We start from the raw sequence: 18,627 nt of genomic DNA on the forward strand, positions 1-18,627 counted from the left end.
TTGCAGGACTGGGTGTGTACGTACACAAGTCTTTGAAGATGGCAGGACAAGGACTCGAGAAGCTGGGATTTTCTCCTCAGAGCAGAGGTTTGGTGGAAGTTTGATAAAGGTGTGCAAAATGATGAAGCGTTTTGATTCAGTAAATAAAAGGAAACTGTTTCCAGTGACAGAAGGCTTCATATCCAGAGGACACAGATTTTCCCCCACAGCCAGTTGTCCTGATCTGGAATTCACAGCCTAAAAGGGTCCTAGAAGCAGATTCAGCAATAACTTTCAAAAGGGAATTCGATAAATACTTGGAAACATTTACATGCTATGGGAAAAGAGCAGAGAGTGAGACTAATTAGACAGCTCTTTTAAAGAGTCAGTAAAAGCACAATGGGCCGAACTGCCTCATCCTATGCTGTATGATTTGATAATTGGGCAACTGCAGGGGACTATGCAGCGCCCGGGAAAGCCATTTCTGGAGATCTGGTGTGACAGGTAGGAGTGGAACCAAAGTTAATATTAGGCGTTTACGATGTCAGACAGGCATTCCAACAGTCATAAGGTCAAGGTGGTAGAAGTGGGAAAGATAATCAACTAAATAAGGGCAGATTATACACTTTCGTCTCAGCCACAAAGGATATTGTTGCCAAGACCAGTGTCTTGGTGCTGGGAGCAGGGGATTCAAGGGACTCCAGGGAAAAAGGCAAGCTTGAAGCTCTGATACAGCATATACAAGGACTGCAGAGTTGAAAGGAAAGTTAAAGATAGTGGGTAGTTGCAGTTGACATGACAGGTGAAGAGTGTGTTTTTTTTCTTCATTGGGTGGGAGGGAAGAGGTAATTATAATGCATTTGAAAAAGGGAGCAAAACCTATTAGCAGGATATAGATCGGTTGGAGACTTGGGCGGAGAAATGGCAGATGGAGTTTAATCCGGACAAATGTGAGGTAATGCATTTTGGAAGGTCTAATGCAGGTGAGAGGTACACAGTAAATGGCAGAACCCTTAGGAGTATTGACAGGCAGAGAGATCTGGGCGTACAGGTCCACAGGTCGCTGAAAGTGGCAACGCAGGTGGATAAGGTAGTCAAGAAGGCATACGGCATGCTTGCCTTCGTCGGTCGGGGCATAGAATATAAAAATTGGCAAGTCATGTTGCAGCTGTACAGAACTTTAGTTAGGCCACACTTAGAATATTGTGTGCAATTCTGGTCGCCACACTACCAGAAGGACGTGGAGGCTTTGGAGAGGGTACAGAGGAGGTTTACCAGGATGTTGCCTGGTCTGGAGGGCATTAGCTATGAGGAGAGGTTGGATAAACTCGGATTGTTTTCACTGGAACGACGGAGGTGGAGGGGCGACATAATAGAGGTTTACAAAGTTATGAGTGGCAAGGACAGAGTGGATAGTCAGAAGCTTTTTCCCAGGGTGGAAGAGTCAGTTACTAGGGGACATAGGTTTAAGGTGCGAGGGGCAAAGTTTAGAGGGGATGTGCGAGGCACGTGTTTTTACACAGAGGGTGGTGAGTGCCTGGAACTTGCTGCCAGGGGAGGTGGTGGAAGAAGATACGATAGCGACGTTTAAGAGACATCTTGACAAATACATGAATAGGAAGGGAATAGAGGGATATGGGCCCCGGAAGTGCAGAAGGTGTTAGTTTTGGCAGGCATCAAGATCAGCGCAGGCTTGGAGGGCTGAATGGCCTGTTCCTGTGCTGTACTGTTCTTTGTTCAATATAAGTAAGCATTAGGCCCAGAAAGGTTAGTGGAGAGTTCAATGTGGAGCAGAACAGAAGCTGAAGAGGTTATGGGAGGCAGGACAAAGGAGAGATAATAGTACTTAAGGCAACTGCACCAGTGATCTCAATATTTGAAACACAAATGTCCACGAGTTCCTTGCACTTTGGTAGAGGGAAGGGTGAAAGTAGGAGAAGGGGTTTTTTGAGTCTCTAGTACTGAAAATAAATCATGGATTGTCCTTACCCTCCAAGATGATGGAGTAGTATGTCACAAAAATAGGGGTAAGGCAAACAGACAGGAGACTGTAGAAAACTTCAGGACATGACATTAGTGAAACAGCGATAGGTTTAATTTGATATGGAGAAGTATGAAGCAATACATTTTGGGAAGGAAAACTAAAGGCCTGCTCAGGTCTGGAAAAAAAACCCAACCTGAACCTGACAGAACAACATCGGATCCGAGCCCGACCCAGCCAGAGTCCTTCCATTTTTTTCCCGCGCCCGACCCGACTATAGTGCACTCACTGTACTTACCACTTTTGAATGGATGGAATGGAAGGAAGCTGCACTGCAGCAGCATGAGCGCGATGATATCATAGAGACGCTTACTCGCTCGCTGCAGAGTACTGTGTCCCCCCGACCCGGACCCGGCCCAATCCCGAAAGAGCGACCCGATCCGGACATGTCGTCGGGTCCCATCGGGTTCAGGTTGGGTAGCAGGCCTTTAGGGAAAACAAGCAACGGGAGTGTATACTGAATGGAAAAACACTGTAGGGTGAAAATGAAGAGACCCCTAGGCTTCAAATACATAATGCGCTGAAAGTTAGAGTGCAGGTAATTGAAACCATTGAAAAAAAGGTCAACAGCTTACTGGATTTTATAAATAGGGCGAAGAGTACAACAGAAACGAGGTAATGAAATGCATCAAGATCACAGTGTAGCTTCCACAGGGATGGAAAACTACAGTGATGGGCGGAGACTTGACACTATTGACATTATGTCCATTGGAGCAGAAAAGGAGATCTAATAGGAGATTTTTAAAATTCTGAAAAGTTTTGATGAATAGGAAAAGACCGTCTCTTACTGATGGATCAGTGATGAGTGGTCAATAATTTAAAATTGTCACAAAGAGTAAGTAGAGGGGTTAGGAAAAATTATCAGAGGGCTGTTGTAGAATCAAAGGTTTTGCCACAGGTATTAGCTGAGAGACTGCAACATTTTTTTAATGAAAAATGGATAAATATTTGAAGGTGATGATGCAAGACTATGGGGAGAGAATAGTTTTGAATTACACTAGTGAAAAGAGACAGCAAAGACACAACTGGCCACATGACAACTTTCTGTGCTGCAAACTTTTATAACTAAGATTTGGTGGTGGGAGAGGAAGGCTTAATATTGCACATGTTCATGTCAGACCTCTCTGTGGACAAAACCAGTCATGTGATAGGTGTACCTGAATTGAGAGATGGAATGATTTAGTAGAGACAAGGGTGTCAAAAACAGAAATGAATTATTTGTCTAGACAGTCAACAAGTGCAGCTAAGTCATTCAGTGCTAGAGGAAGGGGTAGCATGAGGCAAGTTGAGTTAGCTGGTGAGGAGCTAGGGAACAGCATGATGGTAATAGAATTGGAAGGAGGATGGCAAGGAAAACAAAGAAGTGGTCCAAGATAGCCTCATCACCGATCAAGACTACAGAGCTGATGAGATAGGAGGAAGGAGTCACATGTGGATGAGGGTGGGAGATGACGATGTAGTTAAGTAAGAAAAAGTGGGCAAAAAAATCAGAGTAGAGGGGACAAGGGGAATTGAGGTAAATGTTTAAACCACTGATGGGTAATCACTTGGTGCAAAAGTTAAGAAAGAGAAGGGAGATGTCAACAAGGAAATCACTGTGGGACTTGGCACAAAGTAAGCAATGAGGACTTTAAATAATGAGAATGGAAAAGCTAAGGTGCTAATATATATACCTGTGGAGGGACTTAATGAGAGCCATATCACTGCCGTTGGGGTGAGGTACACGTGAAAAAACAGCCATGGACAACTAGAGATTAGGCATAAAACAAAAAGAAATGGCTTACAAAAATGCAAAAAGCAGCACAGATCCAGCCAAATGGGATCGATACAAAGACCAGCAAAGGGTCACAAAGCAGCTTATAAGAGCTACTAGAAGAGATTACGAAAGGAAACATGCAAGAGACATCAAAATCAATAAGAAACTTTATAGTTACATAAAGGGAAAACGGGTGGTCAAGAGCAATGTAGGCCCACTAAAAGCTGAAACTGGAGATATGGTCATTGATAATGGGGAAATGGCAGACATGTTGAACAATTACTTTGCCTCAGTATTTACAGTTGAAAAGGAGGATAACTTGCCGGAAGTCTCGAAAAAATTAATAGCCGATAGGGGACAGGGACTTAATACAATTAACGTAAGTAAATCATCAGTAACAAGGAAATTAATGAAACTAAAGAGTGAGAAATCCCCAGGACCTGACGGTTTCCATCCGAGGGTGTTAAAGGAAGTAGGGGAGCACATTGTAGATGCCCTAACTATAGTCTTTCAGAGTTCCCTAGATTCAGGAATGGTCCCTCTGGATTGGAAAGTTGCACACGTCACTCCACTTTTTAAGAAGGGTGAAAGGAGGAAACAAGGAAATTACAGACCAGTTAGCCTGACATCTGCGGTGGGCAAGTTGCTGGAGTCTAGGTTGACTGAACACCTAGAAAAATTTCAGTTAATCAGGAACAGCCAGCATGGATTCATGACAGGAAGGTCATGTTTGACAAATCGCATTGAATTTTTTGAAGGTGATAGGGGAATGTTATTTATATGGACTTCCAGAAGGCATTTGATAAAGTTCCACATAAGAGACTGTTAACTAAGGTAGAAGCCCATGAAGTGGAGGGCAAATTATTGACGTGGTTAGAAAGTTGGTTGAGTAGTAGGCGACAGAGTGGGGATAATGGGCAAGTACTCCGATTGGCAGGATGTAACTAGTGGTGTCCCGCAGGGATCTGTGTTGGGGCCTCAATTATTCACATTATTCATTAACGACTTGGATGATGGCATAGTAAGTCATATATCCAAATTTGCTGATGATACAAAGTTCGGCGGTATTGCAGACAGTCTAGATGATAGCATTAAATTGCAAGGAGATATTGACAGACTAGGTGAGTGGGTAAAACTGTAGCAGATGGATTTCAATGCCGGCAAGTGTGAGGTTATCCATTTTGGACCAAAAAACGACAGAGCAGGGTACTTTCTAAATGGGAAATGCTGGAACCCACTCAGCAGGTCTGGCAGCATCAGTGGAAAGAGAAGCAGAGTTAACGTTTCGGGTCAGTGACCCTTCTTCGGAACTGACAAATATTAAAAATGTCACAGGTTATAATCAAGTGAGGTGGGGGTGGGGCAAGAGATAACAAAGGAGAAGGTGTAGATTGGACAAGGCCACATAGCTGACCAAAAGGTCATGGAGCAAAGGCAAACAATATGTTAATGGTGTGTTGAAAGACAAAGCATTAGTACAGAAAAGGTGTTAATGGACTGAATATTGAACAGCAGCAAGTGCAAACATGAAAAAAAACAGTGGGTAAGCAAACTGAACAAACTAAGATGAAATGAAATAAATGCAAAAAAAGGTTGCAAAAAATGTAAAAAAGAAAAAACTAAAAATGAAAGTAAAATGGGGGGCTGTCATGCTCACGTGTTGAACTCCCTCCTGCTCTCATGCTCACATCTCTGTACTGGGATTGCTGCAGTGTTCCAGTGAACATCAACGCAAGCTCGAGGAACAGCATCTCATCTACCGATTAGGCACACTACAGCCTGCCGGACTGAACATTGAGCTCAATAATTTCAGAGCATGACAGCCCCCCATTTTACTTTCATTTTTAGTTTTTTCTTTTTTTACAACCTTTTTTTGCATTTATTTCATTTTATTTTAGTTTGTTCAGTTTGCTTACCCAGTTTTTTTTCAGGTTTGCACTTGCTGCTGTTCAATATTCAGTCCGTTAACACCTTTTCTGTACTAATGCTTTGTCTTTCAACACACCATTAACATATTGACCTTTGCTCCATGACCTTTTGGTCAGCTATGTGGCCTTGTCCAATCTACACCTTCTCCTTTGTTATCTCTTGCCCCACTCCCACCTCACTTGATTATAACTTGTGACATTTTTAATATTTGTCAGTTTCGAAGAAGGGTCACTGACCTGAAACGTTAACTCTGCTTCTCTTTCCACAGATGCTGCCAGACCTGCTGAGTGGTTCCAGCATTTCTTGTTTTTATTTCAGATTTCCAGCATCCGCAGTATTTTGCTTTTACTTTCTAAATGGGAAGAGGTTAAGTACAGTGGATGTCCAAAGAGACTTGGAGGTTCAGGTGCACAGATCTTTAAAATGCCACGAGCAAGTGCAGAAAATAATCAAAAGGGCTAATGGAATGCTAGCCTTTATATCTAGAGGATTGGAGTATAAAGACACGGAGGTTATGCTGCAGCTGTACAAAACCCTGGTTAGACCCCACTTGGAGTACAGTGAGCAATTCTAGGCACCACACCTTCGGAAGGATATACTGGCCTTGGAGGGAGTGCAGCGTAGGTTTACAAGAATGATACCTGGACTACAGGGGTTAAGTTACAAGGAGAGATTACACAAATTAGGCCTGTTTTCGCTAGAATTTAGAAGGTTAAGGGGTGATCTGATTGAAGTCTTCAAGACATTAACAGGAAATGACAGGCTAGATAAAGAAACTATTTCCACTGGTTGGAGATTCTAAAACTAGGGGACATAGTCTAAAAATTAGGGCCAGACCGTTCAGGAGAGATGTTAGGAAGCACTTCTTCACGCAAAGGGTGGTAGAGGTTTGGAACTCTCTCCCACAAACAGCAGTTGAAGCGAGAACAGTTGTTAATTTTAAATCTGAGATAGATAATATCTTTGCTTAACAAAATCTAAGGGATATGGGCCAAAGGCAGGTATATGGAGTTAAGCCGCGGATCAGCCATGATCTCATTGAATGGCGGGTCAGGCTTGAGGGGCTGAATGGCCTACTCCTGTTCCTAACTTCCTATGTAGCCAGATGAGAAGGTTCAGTGAGGGGCAAAAGTAGACGCTATCTGAAAATCAGGTTTTTGTCAGCACCAGGATGTCAATGGATTTAATGAGGTCATGGATAGAAAGCAAGCAAACATTCCGGAGGGGGAGATACAATAAGTCAGCAGTTGATAACTTGGTGACAGGCACATTTGCTTGGCAATGCACAGCTATTAATAGCTGCATGCATGCAACTTAAAACCCAATTCAGTGTGGCTGTCTTCTGGCATTGCCTTCACATTTCTCAGTTTTGTCCCGTATAATCGTTGCTCTTCACAGGAGTAGCAATATGACAGGCAGTGATTTCATGTTTTTCCAACAAACATTTTATGCAACTATCATATTCAGAGTTCGTGAGTGGGATATTATATTTTACAATGATTGAACCAGTTGGCAGAAGTTCATGTCAAAATATTATTCCAACTCTAGGGTTACTTTGTCTACCTTGATAGTGTGATCTGGGAAGAGCACCTTTCATAGCAGAGACTGGCAGCATTCTCAAAGCATTTTCTTTTTCCTTCTATTTATTATTATTCTGCGTGCTCATAGGATGGCATTGTTTCATTTTGATGTTCTAGAAATGCCTGGATTGGTACCAAAGCCCGACTCCCGGGATAAAATTTGAGAGAAAATGGACTGGCGGATTTGGATATGAAATTAAGCGTGCAAACTGTGAAGAATTACAAGGATTTAATCTGAACAAACCTAGAGCTGGCAGAGGCTGAAACTTTGTCCAATCCAACAGTGCAACTCAAAGCATAGCTTTGTAAACTTACATTTCTATACTGACTTTGTACAGAAAGAAGTGTCAAACATTTACAGGATGAGGAGAAAGGTGTACACTGAGTAGCAAAGAGGGAAAACATAATGTCGTTGGATCAAAAATGTACGTGAAAAGGTAGGTTTTGAAGCAGTGAGGGAAGCAATAAGATAGAAGAATTTAGAAAGGGGGGGGGGTTTCAGGGAGCAGGGCAGTGAAGGCTGAGAATTTTGAATATGAATCACTTGCCTGTCTGGTAATTCTTCGTCTGGGTGATTTATATGGTAACGTACGAAAAATCGTTCAGCATCTATTCTCTCTCCTGCAACTTTGCTGCCATTTAACAGCGTAACAGATGGCAACCTGGTTAGAAAAATGAAACGAAGTGAACGTCTGCCAGGAAGAAAGGACATCAGTTTGTTTTTGATAAATTAACGATCTATAAAAATCAAACAAGTGACCCCATCCAACAAGGTGCAAAAGCACAGTTTTCTGTTCCGGGTTAGTGCGGCACAAGGACAGGGATGTGGCAAGTAGGTTTTTGGATTTCTTTACCCACTTAGCAGAGTTATAAAGCTAAACTCGTGCATCATTTCTAATAGTCAAGAAAATATGAATAAAAATTAAAAGACAATAATGGAGAGGTTTGAAAAATTAAGTTTCATAGAGGTTGGCTATAATTTAGAATTCTCTGCTCAAGTTTCATAAAGTTGAGCTGATCCAAAACCCTGCTGCCCGTGTCCTAACTCGCACCAAGTTCTGTTCACCCATCATCTTTGCTCGCTGACCTAAATTGGCTCCCAGTTCGATAATGCTTCAATTTAAACATTTTCATGCTGAGTTTTCAAATGCTTCCATGGCTTCGCCTGTCCCTATATCTCTTATCTCCTCCAGCCCCGAAACTCTCAGATCTCGGCAGTCCTCCAATTCTGACCTCTTACATATCCCAGTTTCAATCATCCACCATTGGCAGCCATGATTTCAGCTGCCTAGGCCCTAAACTCTGGAATTCCTTCCTGAAACCCCCCCTCTCTGCTTCTCTACCTCTCCTCCTTTAAGACTTTCATAAAAGCTTATCCCTATGACCAAGCTTTTGGCCACCTGTCCTTGTAGCTCAAGTGGCTCGGTCAAATTTTGTTTGATAACGTTCCTGTGAAGCATCTTGGGACGTTTACAATATTAATGATGCCAGATAAGTACAAATTGCTGTTTTACAATCCATAAATTCTTTTAAAGAATTAGGTAGTTGATTTAAAAAACAGGAACGTTGGAGATTATGGGAAGCAAGAATGTGGAATTAGATGCAGTGTTTCACCTGGAGGGGAAAAAAAATTATGAGCTGACTGATTGGAGTCTGTGCTACAATACTGTACGATTTTATTGATAGTGTGGCATTTGCTGGTCAGGTGTGCACAGGGACAGTAGATAACTGATCTGCAATGAGCTGGGTTTTGGGGGAGGAGCAGAATTTACACATTTGGGAACATTACAGGAAGCAGATGTGTGAGGGAACAGGGGAGACGATTATAAACTTAGAAATGCGTTAAGCTCCTACTTAAAACAAAACAGTGAATTTGAACTGCTTAAAATGAAACAGTTCTGCATCCAATGGGAACTGGCCAATAGAGAGAAAAAATAAAACATTGTAACTGAATTCATTTATTAGGCATCAAATATTTAGAAAGATCAATACCTTAGAGCAAGAATGGATACCAATAACCACAATAAATACACCATAGATCTTCCACCCAAACCTCCACACCTGCAGCCCGATACAAGTCCTCCACAGCCACCAACACAACACTCCCTGTGCAGCCAGATACAACAATTTGCAGCACAGACCCTTCTCCCACCCATAGGTTCAGATGCAACTTCCCCATGGCCCAATGCATATCCTTAAGACTGATCAAAAGATTATGGTTACCTAGCTATGACAAGCTTGCGTCGCTCCTCCTCAGAATAACTCTGCAGTAAGGGAATTCCTAGAAGCCTCACTTCATCCAGTTTAGGGAATGCTTTGAGTTTATCAATGTCATTCCATGAGCTTAGTCCTAGTGGATAACAGTGCTCTATTAACATTAGCAGTCATCATCTAAGCAGCACAAGTTTGCTTAAAGTATAACCAAACTTTAAAACTGAATTCAAATTCATAGCATCCTTTGTTAACTCACTTCCTATATTATCAGAGGAGGAGATTGCTTGGATTTAACACAAGTCAAAAAAATTACAGAGAATAATGGATCTTAAGATAGTGTCATGATTCTGTAGTTTTTTTTTTCGGAATATGCGGTTTGCCTTTAAGGCTTGCAAGGGATCAGTATTGCTTTAAGAACAAGCAAGCCTCAGGAGTTATAAGGAGGTGCATTTTTGTTGCCTTAGAAACAGCCATTGGGAGTGAGTCTCATGCAATACATTTGTTACAATTCAGTTTTGAACTGGCTTTGAGTTGAAGACAGTTTGTTCTAATAGAAAACACAGACAGGACACAGCTGTGATGTTCAGCACACCTGAAAAAGAGCTCGCAATCATTTAAATTGAAGGAATAGGATTTTAGTCTGTTTATCATCTCTCAAAATTCTAAGAAAAAGTCAAGCCAAAAGAGATATCTCTGGTCATTTAAATTGAAGAAAGGAAAGTTAGACTGTGACAATCTTTTATCCCTCAAAAACTCTAAAGTCAGCTGGATTCCATTGAAAGTATTTGCAAGTCGTTAATTGTTGAAATTCGCTGGAGAAGGAAAGCATTCTATGAAGACTGCAAGCAACATTGGACTGTAAATTTGCAAGGACTCTAATTTTTTCTAATTTAAATGTTGTTTAATCTTCATAGTGTTTAAGAATTTAGCTCTTCTCATTAAAGAGTTAATTTGTTGATTTAAAGACACCTGGTTTGGTTAGCCTCATTTGGGGGTTAATATAAGGTACAATTTGGCTGGGTCTTTAATTTGTAAAGTTTTAAATGATATATTAGCCGATCTGTGGAGCGACGGGATTGAATTAACAGTGCGTTGGTCCCACCACAATCAGAATCGTATATTTGATCGGGGGCTTTGACAGGAACAGTCAGTCATAACAATAGGCAAATCTTGAGGCCCGGATGGTTTCCTCCCTAGAGTTTTAAAAGTAAGTGAGGAAATTGCACAAGTTAGTCTAAATCCAAATCTCTCTAAATTTGGAAATTGTGCTTTTGGATAACAAAACTACAAATGTTATTCTATTATTTAAGAAAGGAGATAGAAACCAGGTAACTCCAGATCTGTTAGTCTAACATTTTGGAGAAATTAATGGAATCCATCATCAGGGATAGAGCGACTGAGTACTTCCAACATGCATGAGCTGATTAAAAAGAGTGTCAACATAGATTTGTTAAATAAAAACAGAAAATACTGGAAACACTCAGCAGGTCTGGCAGCATCCGTGGAGAGAGAAATGCTGTCAGACCTGCTGCGTATTTCCAGCATTTTCTGTTTTTGTTTCAGATGTCCAGTATCTGTAGTATTTTGCTTTCGGATTTGTTAAAGTTATCTTTGGCTAATCTAATTTAATTTTTTTTAATGAGGTCATTACCAAGTTGGATAAGGGTGTGGCTATGATTGTTGTCTTTTGGACTTCCAGAAGGCATTTGGTTGAAGGCACGAGATTAGAAAAAATGAAAGTGCATGAATTGGAAGTACCTTTGTGATATGGTGTGATAGGTTGCAGGGTTGGGAACAGAAAGTAGGGATAAAAGGAGTGTTCTCTGATTGGTGGGTTATTTCCCAGGGGTCTGTACTGATGCTTTAGTTTTTCACCACATATATTAATGATTTGGATGAAGGCAGAGAGAGTTGTATACCTAAGTTTTTGAATAAGCCTTAGTTGGGAAGGGCAGTAAGTACTGTAGATGGGAGCAGGAAGTTACTGTGGCAAATAGAGTTCAATGTGGGCAAGTATGAGGTCATCCACTTTGGACCCAATAAAGATAAATCAGAGTATTTTCTAAATGGTGACAAACTACAAGCTTAGAGATTTGGGATTCCAAGTACACAAATCATTAAAAGGCAGTAGGCAACTACAAAAACAAAATAGAAAAGGCTAATGGAATGTTATCAAGTTTGGCCTTAAATTTAAAAGGTTCAGTTGTGATCCAATTGAGATACTTAAAATTATAAAATGAATTTGATAGAGTAGATACAGAGAAGCTAATTTCTCCATTGGGGAATCCAGAACAAGGGGACAGAACCTTAAAATTAGAGCCTGGCCATTCAAGAGTGAAATCATTAAGCACCTTTCCCCACGCAAAGGATAATGGAAATCTGGAACGCACTCTCAAGTGGCTGTGGATGCTGGCAATTGGAGGGGGTGGTGGTGGTGGGGTGGGGGGAAAATCTACTGAGCAATTAATATGTTTATTAGGCAAAGTGTAAAGGGATATGGATCAAAGTACAGTTCAGTCATGATCTAGAAGAATGATTGAATAGGCTCAAGAGGCTAAATGGTCTACTCCTATTTCTATGTTTAATATGATCACCGAAGGAATTAAGGGAAAGATAGGGGAATTTTAAAAATAATACGCAGAGGGTTGTTAGGACATGAACTTAGCAGAACCAATGGTGGAAGCAGAATCTGTAACATCTGATCTGACAAAAGACTTTCTTCTATGCAGTAACATTTTATCAATGCATATACGATGAAATCAATTAGAAAGGCATGGGCTAAACAGAGACAGTGAGCATTGGTTTGCTAAGAGGTTATGATTGACTAATTGAAGTTTTAAAAAATAGGAAATAACAGTGCATAAAGGGAAATGTAACAGATGTACGTATGGTCATGAAGGAGCTTCCATTTTTTTTTTTTTGAGGACTTGTGTTTAAAAGACTGTGGAAAATACCTGAGAAGATGCCCGGACTTGGTTTTTTTTGGAAAGGGTCACTGGAAGGACACTTGGGACTTTGTTTAAAAACACTTATTGGAAGTCATATGTCTTAAGCTAAGTAAACAGCAGGAGCCTTACTGACTATTGGAGTTATTTACAGAGAAGCCACATGGCTAGATTTATGGTGGTCAGGAGTTGGTTTCATTTTTGAACTGTTTGAATGGTCAGTTGGGGTGTAAGCCTACTAAGAGAGTCAACCAGCTCATCCTGTTCCACCTCTGAGAAATCCTGAGAATCCAGTGAGAACTGGAGAAACTGATGCAGCATTTCTCCAGAGAAGCTTCTGCAAGACTTTCTCTTGACATCTTCTGAAAGATCCCAGTGACAACCACGTGTCTAGTGACACCCGTCTGTGTACCAGGGTGCCAGACCAAACGTCATCTGGAAAATTCTTATCTTATCCCTTTTCTTCAAGAATTAACAAGTATATGGCCAAATTTCTTTGTTTTTTGTAAACTTGATCTCTGCAGAGAAAGTTTATTTTTTCTTTAAATGTGTGTGTGGACGTGTTGGATTATTTAGAAGGGAATATATTAATACTTTCATATTTCAACCTGTGTGTTAATAAGCTTTGCATCTTTATTGAATGAGTCTTGTTTTATAAGAAATTAATAATTTTGTTGTTTATTAAAGAAACCTGGTTGGCAGGCTTTTATTCTGAAACTAAAATGGATGAAGTATACATATGGCCAGTTCTTCACTCGATATGGATTACCGATTGACAGCCAGTCGGATCAAGGTTCCAAGTTTTTGTTATGAGTAATCAGGGTATAACAGTTAAAGTCCTCAGCATACCACCCACAGTAAAAAGGGGCTTTAGAACAGTACCATCAGACCCTCAAAACAATGATCAGGGCATACTGTCATGAATATCCCCATGTTTGGGATAAAGGGCTAGAATCTTTGCTTGTCACCAGGGATTCACCTAATGAGTCAACTGGTTTTAGCCCTTAACTTAGTTTATGGACATGAGGTAAGAGGTCCTCTGAAACTAATCAAAGAAAGGGTTTTAGAACAGAGGGACGAACTTTCCATGTTAGATTATGTATCCGTGTTCCCGGAACGGTTCAGGAACACCTTAAAGCTTCCCAAACAAACATGAAGAAATGGGCAGACAAGCATGCCAAGACCCGAACATTTCAACCAGGGGATGATATATTATTATAATATAGTATAATGCTTTTACAGAGTGAACCACTGAAAGCACAGTTCATATAGTCAAAAGAATTGGTAAAGTAAATTAGATTGACAGCCCAGATCGTCAGAGAAAGAATCGGCTGTGTCACATCAATATGTTGAAACAATATCACCATCAGGAGGAGGATAAGCAAGCATTGGTATGTCAGGTAGTAAGGACGGTGAAGGATGAAAGGGAGAGTGAGGATGAGGCAGAAGGAGGCCTAGATAATTCCCAAATTGAACCTCCAGTTAGCTAACACCATGCTTTCATATTTCGATGCAAAACAACGAAGAGACCTAACAAGGCTACTCACAGCATTTAAAAAGGAATTTGTAGGGACAAACCAGGATGTACAACAGTAGCCATTCATGATGTGGATGTAGGAGATTCCTCTACTATAAAACAGCTTCCTTATCGCTTTGGTCCAGAGAAACAGGTTCAGGTGAAAGCAGAAATCCAAAACATGTTGGAAAATCACCTAATTGAACCCAGTCAAAGCAACTGGACTTCCCCAGTTGTATTATTGCATAAACCAGATGGTTCAACTAGATTTTGCATAGACTACAGAAAGGTTAATGCAGAAAGAAAGGCAGACTCCTACCCAATTTCTCACTTGCAAGACTGTATTGACAGTTGTCAGTGCCACATTTCTTAACACAATAGATCTGTTAAAGTTCCTTTAACACAGCAGGCTAAAGAAATATCGGCCTTTGTCACACCAGATGGTCTTTTCCACTGCCGAATGATGCCATATGGGCTAAAAAGAAAAAAAGCCCCAGCATCTTTCCAGAGATGAATGAACCAAGTAGTAGCCCGTGTTCCTAACTGCGTGGTTTACATTGATGATGTGCTGGTATACAGTGACACTTGGAAGGACCACTTGGAACTAGAAGCTCTGTTTAGAAACTTACAGTCAGCTGATTTGTTGATAAACCTTGCCAAAGGTGAATCTGCAAAAGCACTGGTAACCTACCCAAGCCATATAGGGCAAGGACAAGTGTTGCCAAGAACAGCAAAAGTACAAGCATTGGTGAAGTTCCCTGCCCCTAAGACTAAACGAGAAATCATGAGGTTTTTGGTGACGTGTGGTTTCTACCACGAGTTTGTACCAAATTTCAGCACTATAGCTGTTCCATTGACAGATTTGCTACAAAAGAAAGCCAAGGTAGTGTGGTCAGGAGAGTGCCAAGCATCTTTTGAGAGGCTGAAAGCAATTTTGATCAATGAACCAGTGTTAGCTACCCAAATTTCACTAAGCCCTTCAAGATAGCAAGCGATGCTAGTGACCTGGGGGGGTCGGTGCAGTCCTGTTACATGAAGCGGACAAAGAAAGGCCAGTGGGATACTTTTCCAAAAAATTAAATCAACACCAAAACAGATACTCTACGGTGGAAAAGGAAACTTGGAATTACTACTAGTTCAAACATTTTGAAGTATATGTCTGCCACGGCTACAGGGAGACACTGGTATATACGGATCATAACCCCCTAGCCTTTGTGGAAAAATTCAAAAACCAGAATGCCAGACTATTTCGATGGAGTTTATTACTGCAGCCCGAATTGCAGGGAAGAACAATGTAATTGCTGATGCTTTGTCTAGAATTTAACTTTGCTCTGAGTTATCTAAGTACAAAGATGGTACAGGGCATAACTGTGTCAGTTACAGGTAAAGAGTGAATGAGAATGATTGTGTAAATGTGTTTTAATTTTTTTTTTGTCCGCACTTTATAATGAAACACCTTTAAAAATGGCGTTTCATTCCTCCAAGGGTGGAGATGTCAGTGAAGGTGCTTCCATTATTAATATTTTTTTGAGGACTTGTGTTTAAAGGATTGTGGAAAGTACCTGAGAAGATGCCTGGTCTTGGTTTTGTTTTGAAAGGGTCACTAGAAGGACACTTAGGACTTTGTTTAAAAACACTTACTGGAAGTCACATATCTTAAGCTAAGTAAACAGCCGGAGCTTTATGGACTTTGGAACTGTTTGGACTTGGAGAAATCACATGTCTGGGTTTATGGCTGTCAGGAGTTCTGGTTTCATTTTTGGATATTGTTTGGAGTTCTGTTGGTAGATAGCCTAAGAGAGGAGCCACCCAACTCATCCTTTACCACCTGTTTTGAACCCACTGATGCAGTAATTCCCCCAAAAAGCCTGCAAGACTAGTCCTCGATGTCTCCTGAACAGAACTGCTCCAGAAAGATCCCAGTGACAGCTGTCTACATGGACCACGACGCCAGACCAAAAAGGCCATCTGGACCATTCCATATCTTATCCTTTTCCTTCAAGAAAAGACAGTAAACATGGCCAAAATAATTTTTTTTTTTAAGTTGATCTCTGCCAGTTTTTTCATTTTTCTTTATTTAACTGGTGCGCACGCGTGTGTGTATGCGCGTTTGTTAGGATATTTATACTTTCATATTTCAAACTGTGTGTTAATAAGCTTTGCATCTCTATTGAATAAGCTTTTTTTTATATTAAATCTACAATTTTGTTGTTTATTAAAGAAAACTAGCTGGTGGATTTGTATTCTGAAACTAATATAGAAGTATATAATTGGCCCGATTGGTAAGTGGGTAAAACATTTAAATATAGGTTATGACTAGTGGAACTAAAGAAAGTGCATTCCTCCGTCAGTCGTAATACATATGGATTTTCAGAAGGCAAGTGTTACTATGCCACGTATGTTACTTATGAAGATTTCAACACACAGTATTAAGGGGAATGAATGTGCATAGATAGATGATCAAGTGACAGAAAACAAAGGGTGAAGTTTTTTTTGGGGGGGGTGGGTGTGGAGAAATAAAGGCAGTGGTGGGCAGAGACCACTCTTCATTTATATAAACAGATTTGGATATAGCCACAGGGAGGAGGATACTAAAGTTTGCCCATTAAGGGGCATGACAAACTGAGGTAGAATGCAGGAATGTGCAGGTGGACTTAAACCAGTGGACTGGGCAGATAAGCAGGAGATGCAGAGAAGCGTGAAGTAGTACATTGAGGAAAACAACGAAAGGAGGTACACTAAAAAAAAAGATTCAGGGGAGGAGCAGAATGATCTGATGAAGATACATAAACAATTAAAGTTAAATGCAGGTAGAAAAGGACAGAGAATTGGGATTTCGATATTGACAGGGTATAGGATGATGGTCATCACTGGATGAAGGAAGAACTAGCAGAATTCATTCCCATAGGGGGTGATTAGAAGATTGACTGCTTTATCCACGAGTGGCATTGAGACAGAGGTTACAATATAATTTATTTATTTATTTTTTTTTAAGTGCAGGATAACTATATTACATCTGATCATTCCAGTTAAAGCACTAGCAATGACACAGGTTTCACAGGTCCAATAGCCTGTGCTGCAATTTCCACGATTCTTTGACTTCTAAATGGACAGTATTTCCCAAAACTAAATATATATAGACTTCTCAAAGGATAACCCGTGGGATTGATATTTCCAGGAGGATAGCTTGCCTGGGTTAAGATATTACTTTCAGCATATGCAGAAATGAGCTGTTAAAATGTTAGAATTTTTCGTTTTCCTATATCCCTTCAGTGAAATCTCGACTCCCTCTCTTCAGCCAATGGAATCTCTCACTGAACAGGAAAGAATAGAACTGCAATGGTCATTTCAGTAGGTATTCTGACTATCCCAATATTTCAAAAAACCTTTTTCCAATTTGGATGAAAGGTCATCAACCTGAAACATTAACTGTTTTGCTCTCCGTGGATGCTGCCCAACTGAGTGTTTCCAGCATCTTCTGTTTTTATTTCAGATTTCCAGCATTCAGGGTATTTTGTTTTTGTACTCCAAAGAATCTACTGGCTAACTCAAACATTCCAGTACAAAAAGAGAAATTATTCATACATGTACATAATCATGTGTACACGAGTCTAGATGTTCTCTGCATAAACACAAACAGTAATTAGAAATTAGTGTATTTCCAGTTTGCACAAAGTGTTTTGTAGTCTAAGCACAAATGTGAAATGGTCTAATTACACATCATACCCGAGTTATGAAGATTAATCGATCGTAGGTTTTGGAAAAGTCGTGCCAGAGTTTCCTGGGAATCTGTGATGCTGATCAGGTTGTTGTTTGCCAGGATTAATGTGTCCAGACCTGGGAACATCTGTCCAAGTTTGTGCACCTCTGCCCAGTCAGTGAGATTATTATCAGTGATATGTAGGAGTCGAAGTGATGGGTAGGAGCAGGGTGACAGTGACACTGTTCTGTAGTCATTAAAGCATAGGAACAGCTCCTCTAACCTGTATTGGAGAGGGGACAAAAGGAGAAACTTGAGTGCAAGAGAGATCAAGAGTAAGTGGGAGCAAAGTTTAAAGAAAAAGAAACAGGAAATGGACCAAGAAACAGGAGTGAATGGAAAATAAGGGAATAAAGTGGAAACAGTCAGTTTCATGAATATATATGATGTGTTCTAGTGATTTCACTTGTAGATTCAGAAATTAAACCCTTGTGAAAGCCCCTCAGAAAGCCAGAAATTTGATAAAACTGTAAATCCCAAGTTCTTTTTACACAAAAGCTGTGATTTGTACGTTCACATTTTTCACATCTGTAGGACATAAAAACATAAATAAGAGGCAGGTAACAGTTTCTATCTAGATTAGAATCCTGGAACTGAAATTATATTTAAGACAACGTTATACAGACATTTCAAATAATAAAATTAAAACAAAAGGTTAGAAGAATTATGGAATGAGTGATCAGACTGTACAGGCCTTTTGTTGAGAATCCACACTTGTTTTTTGGGAAATAAAGTTACATTGGAAACAGATTTTGCATTAATATAGAATTCTCTTGTTAAGGTTTAAACTGAATTTACACTATATTTTATACAAGTATCAGGAGTATGCATTCCAAAGATATACAATATCTGGAAACAAACTGTTTATATTTATAGTAATAGGATGGCTGGGCACTGCTGCAGGAGC

General features: G+C 40.3%; 1 protein-coding gene across 3 annotated transcripts in view; it reads right to left on the reverse strand.

The window, feature by feature from the left end:
- The window catches only part of tbcelb (tubulin folding cofactor E-like b), a 100,245-nt gene that overhangs the window by 38,114 nt on the left and 43,504 nt on the right, over window positions 1-18,627 (reverse strand). For 2 of the 3 annotated variants that reach the window (XM_068054197.1, XM_068054199.1), the window contains 3 exons: window positions 17,687-17,943; window positions 9,509-9,635; window positions 7,834-7,947 (listed from right to left, as the gene is read on the reverse strand). In XM_068054197.1, coding sequence (XP_067910298.1) covers window positions 7,834-7,947; window positions 9,509-9,635; window positions 17,687-17,943 — 498 coding nt within the window. Of the gene's footprint in view, window positions 1-2,258; window positions 2,447-7,833; window positions 7,948-9,508; window positions 9,636-17,686; window positions 17,944-18,627 lie in introns of all 3 variants that reach the window. The other variant, XM_068054198.1, reaches the window with a different exon arrangement.

Source organism: Heterodontus francisci, chromosome 22 (assembly GCF_036365525.1).
Source record: "Heterodontus francisci isolate sHetFra1 chromosome 22, sHetFra1.hap1, whole genome shotgun sequence".
Lineage (NCBI taxonomy): Eukaryota > Metazoa > Chordata > Chondrichthyes > Heterodontiformes > Heterodontidae > Heterodontus > Heterodontus francisci.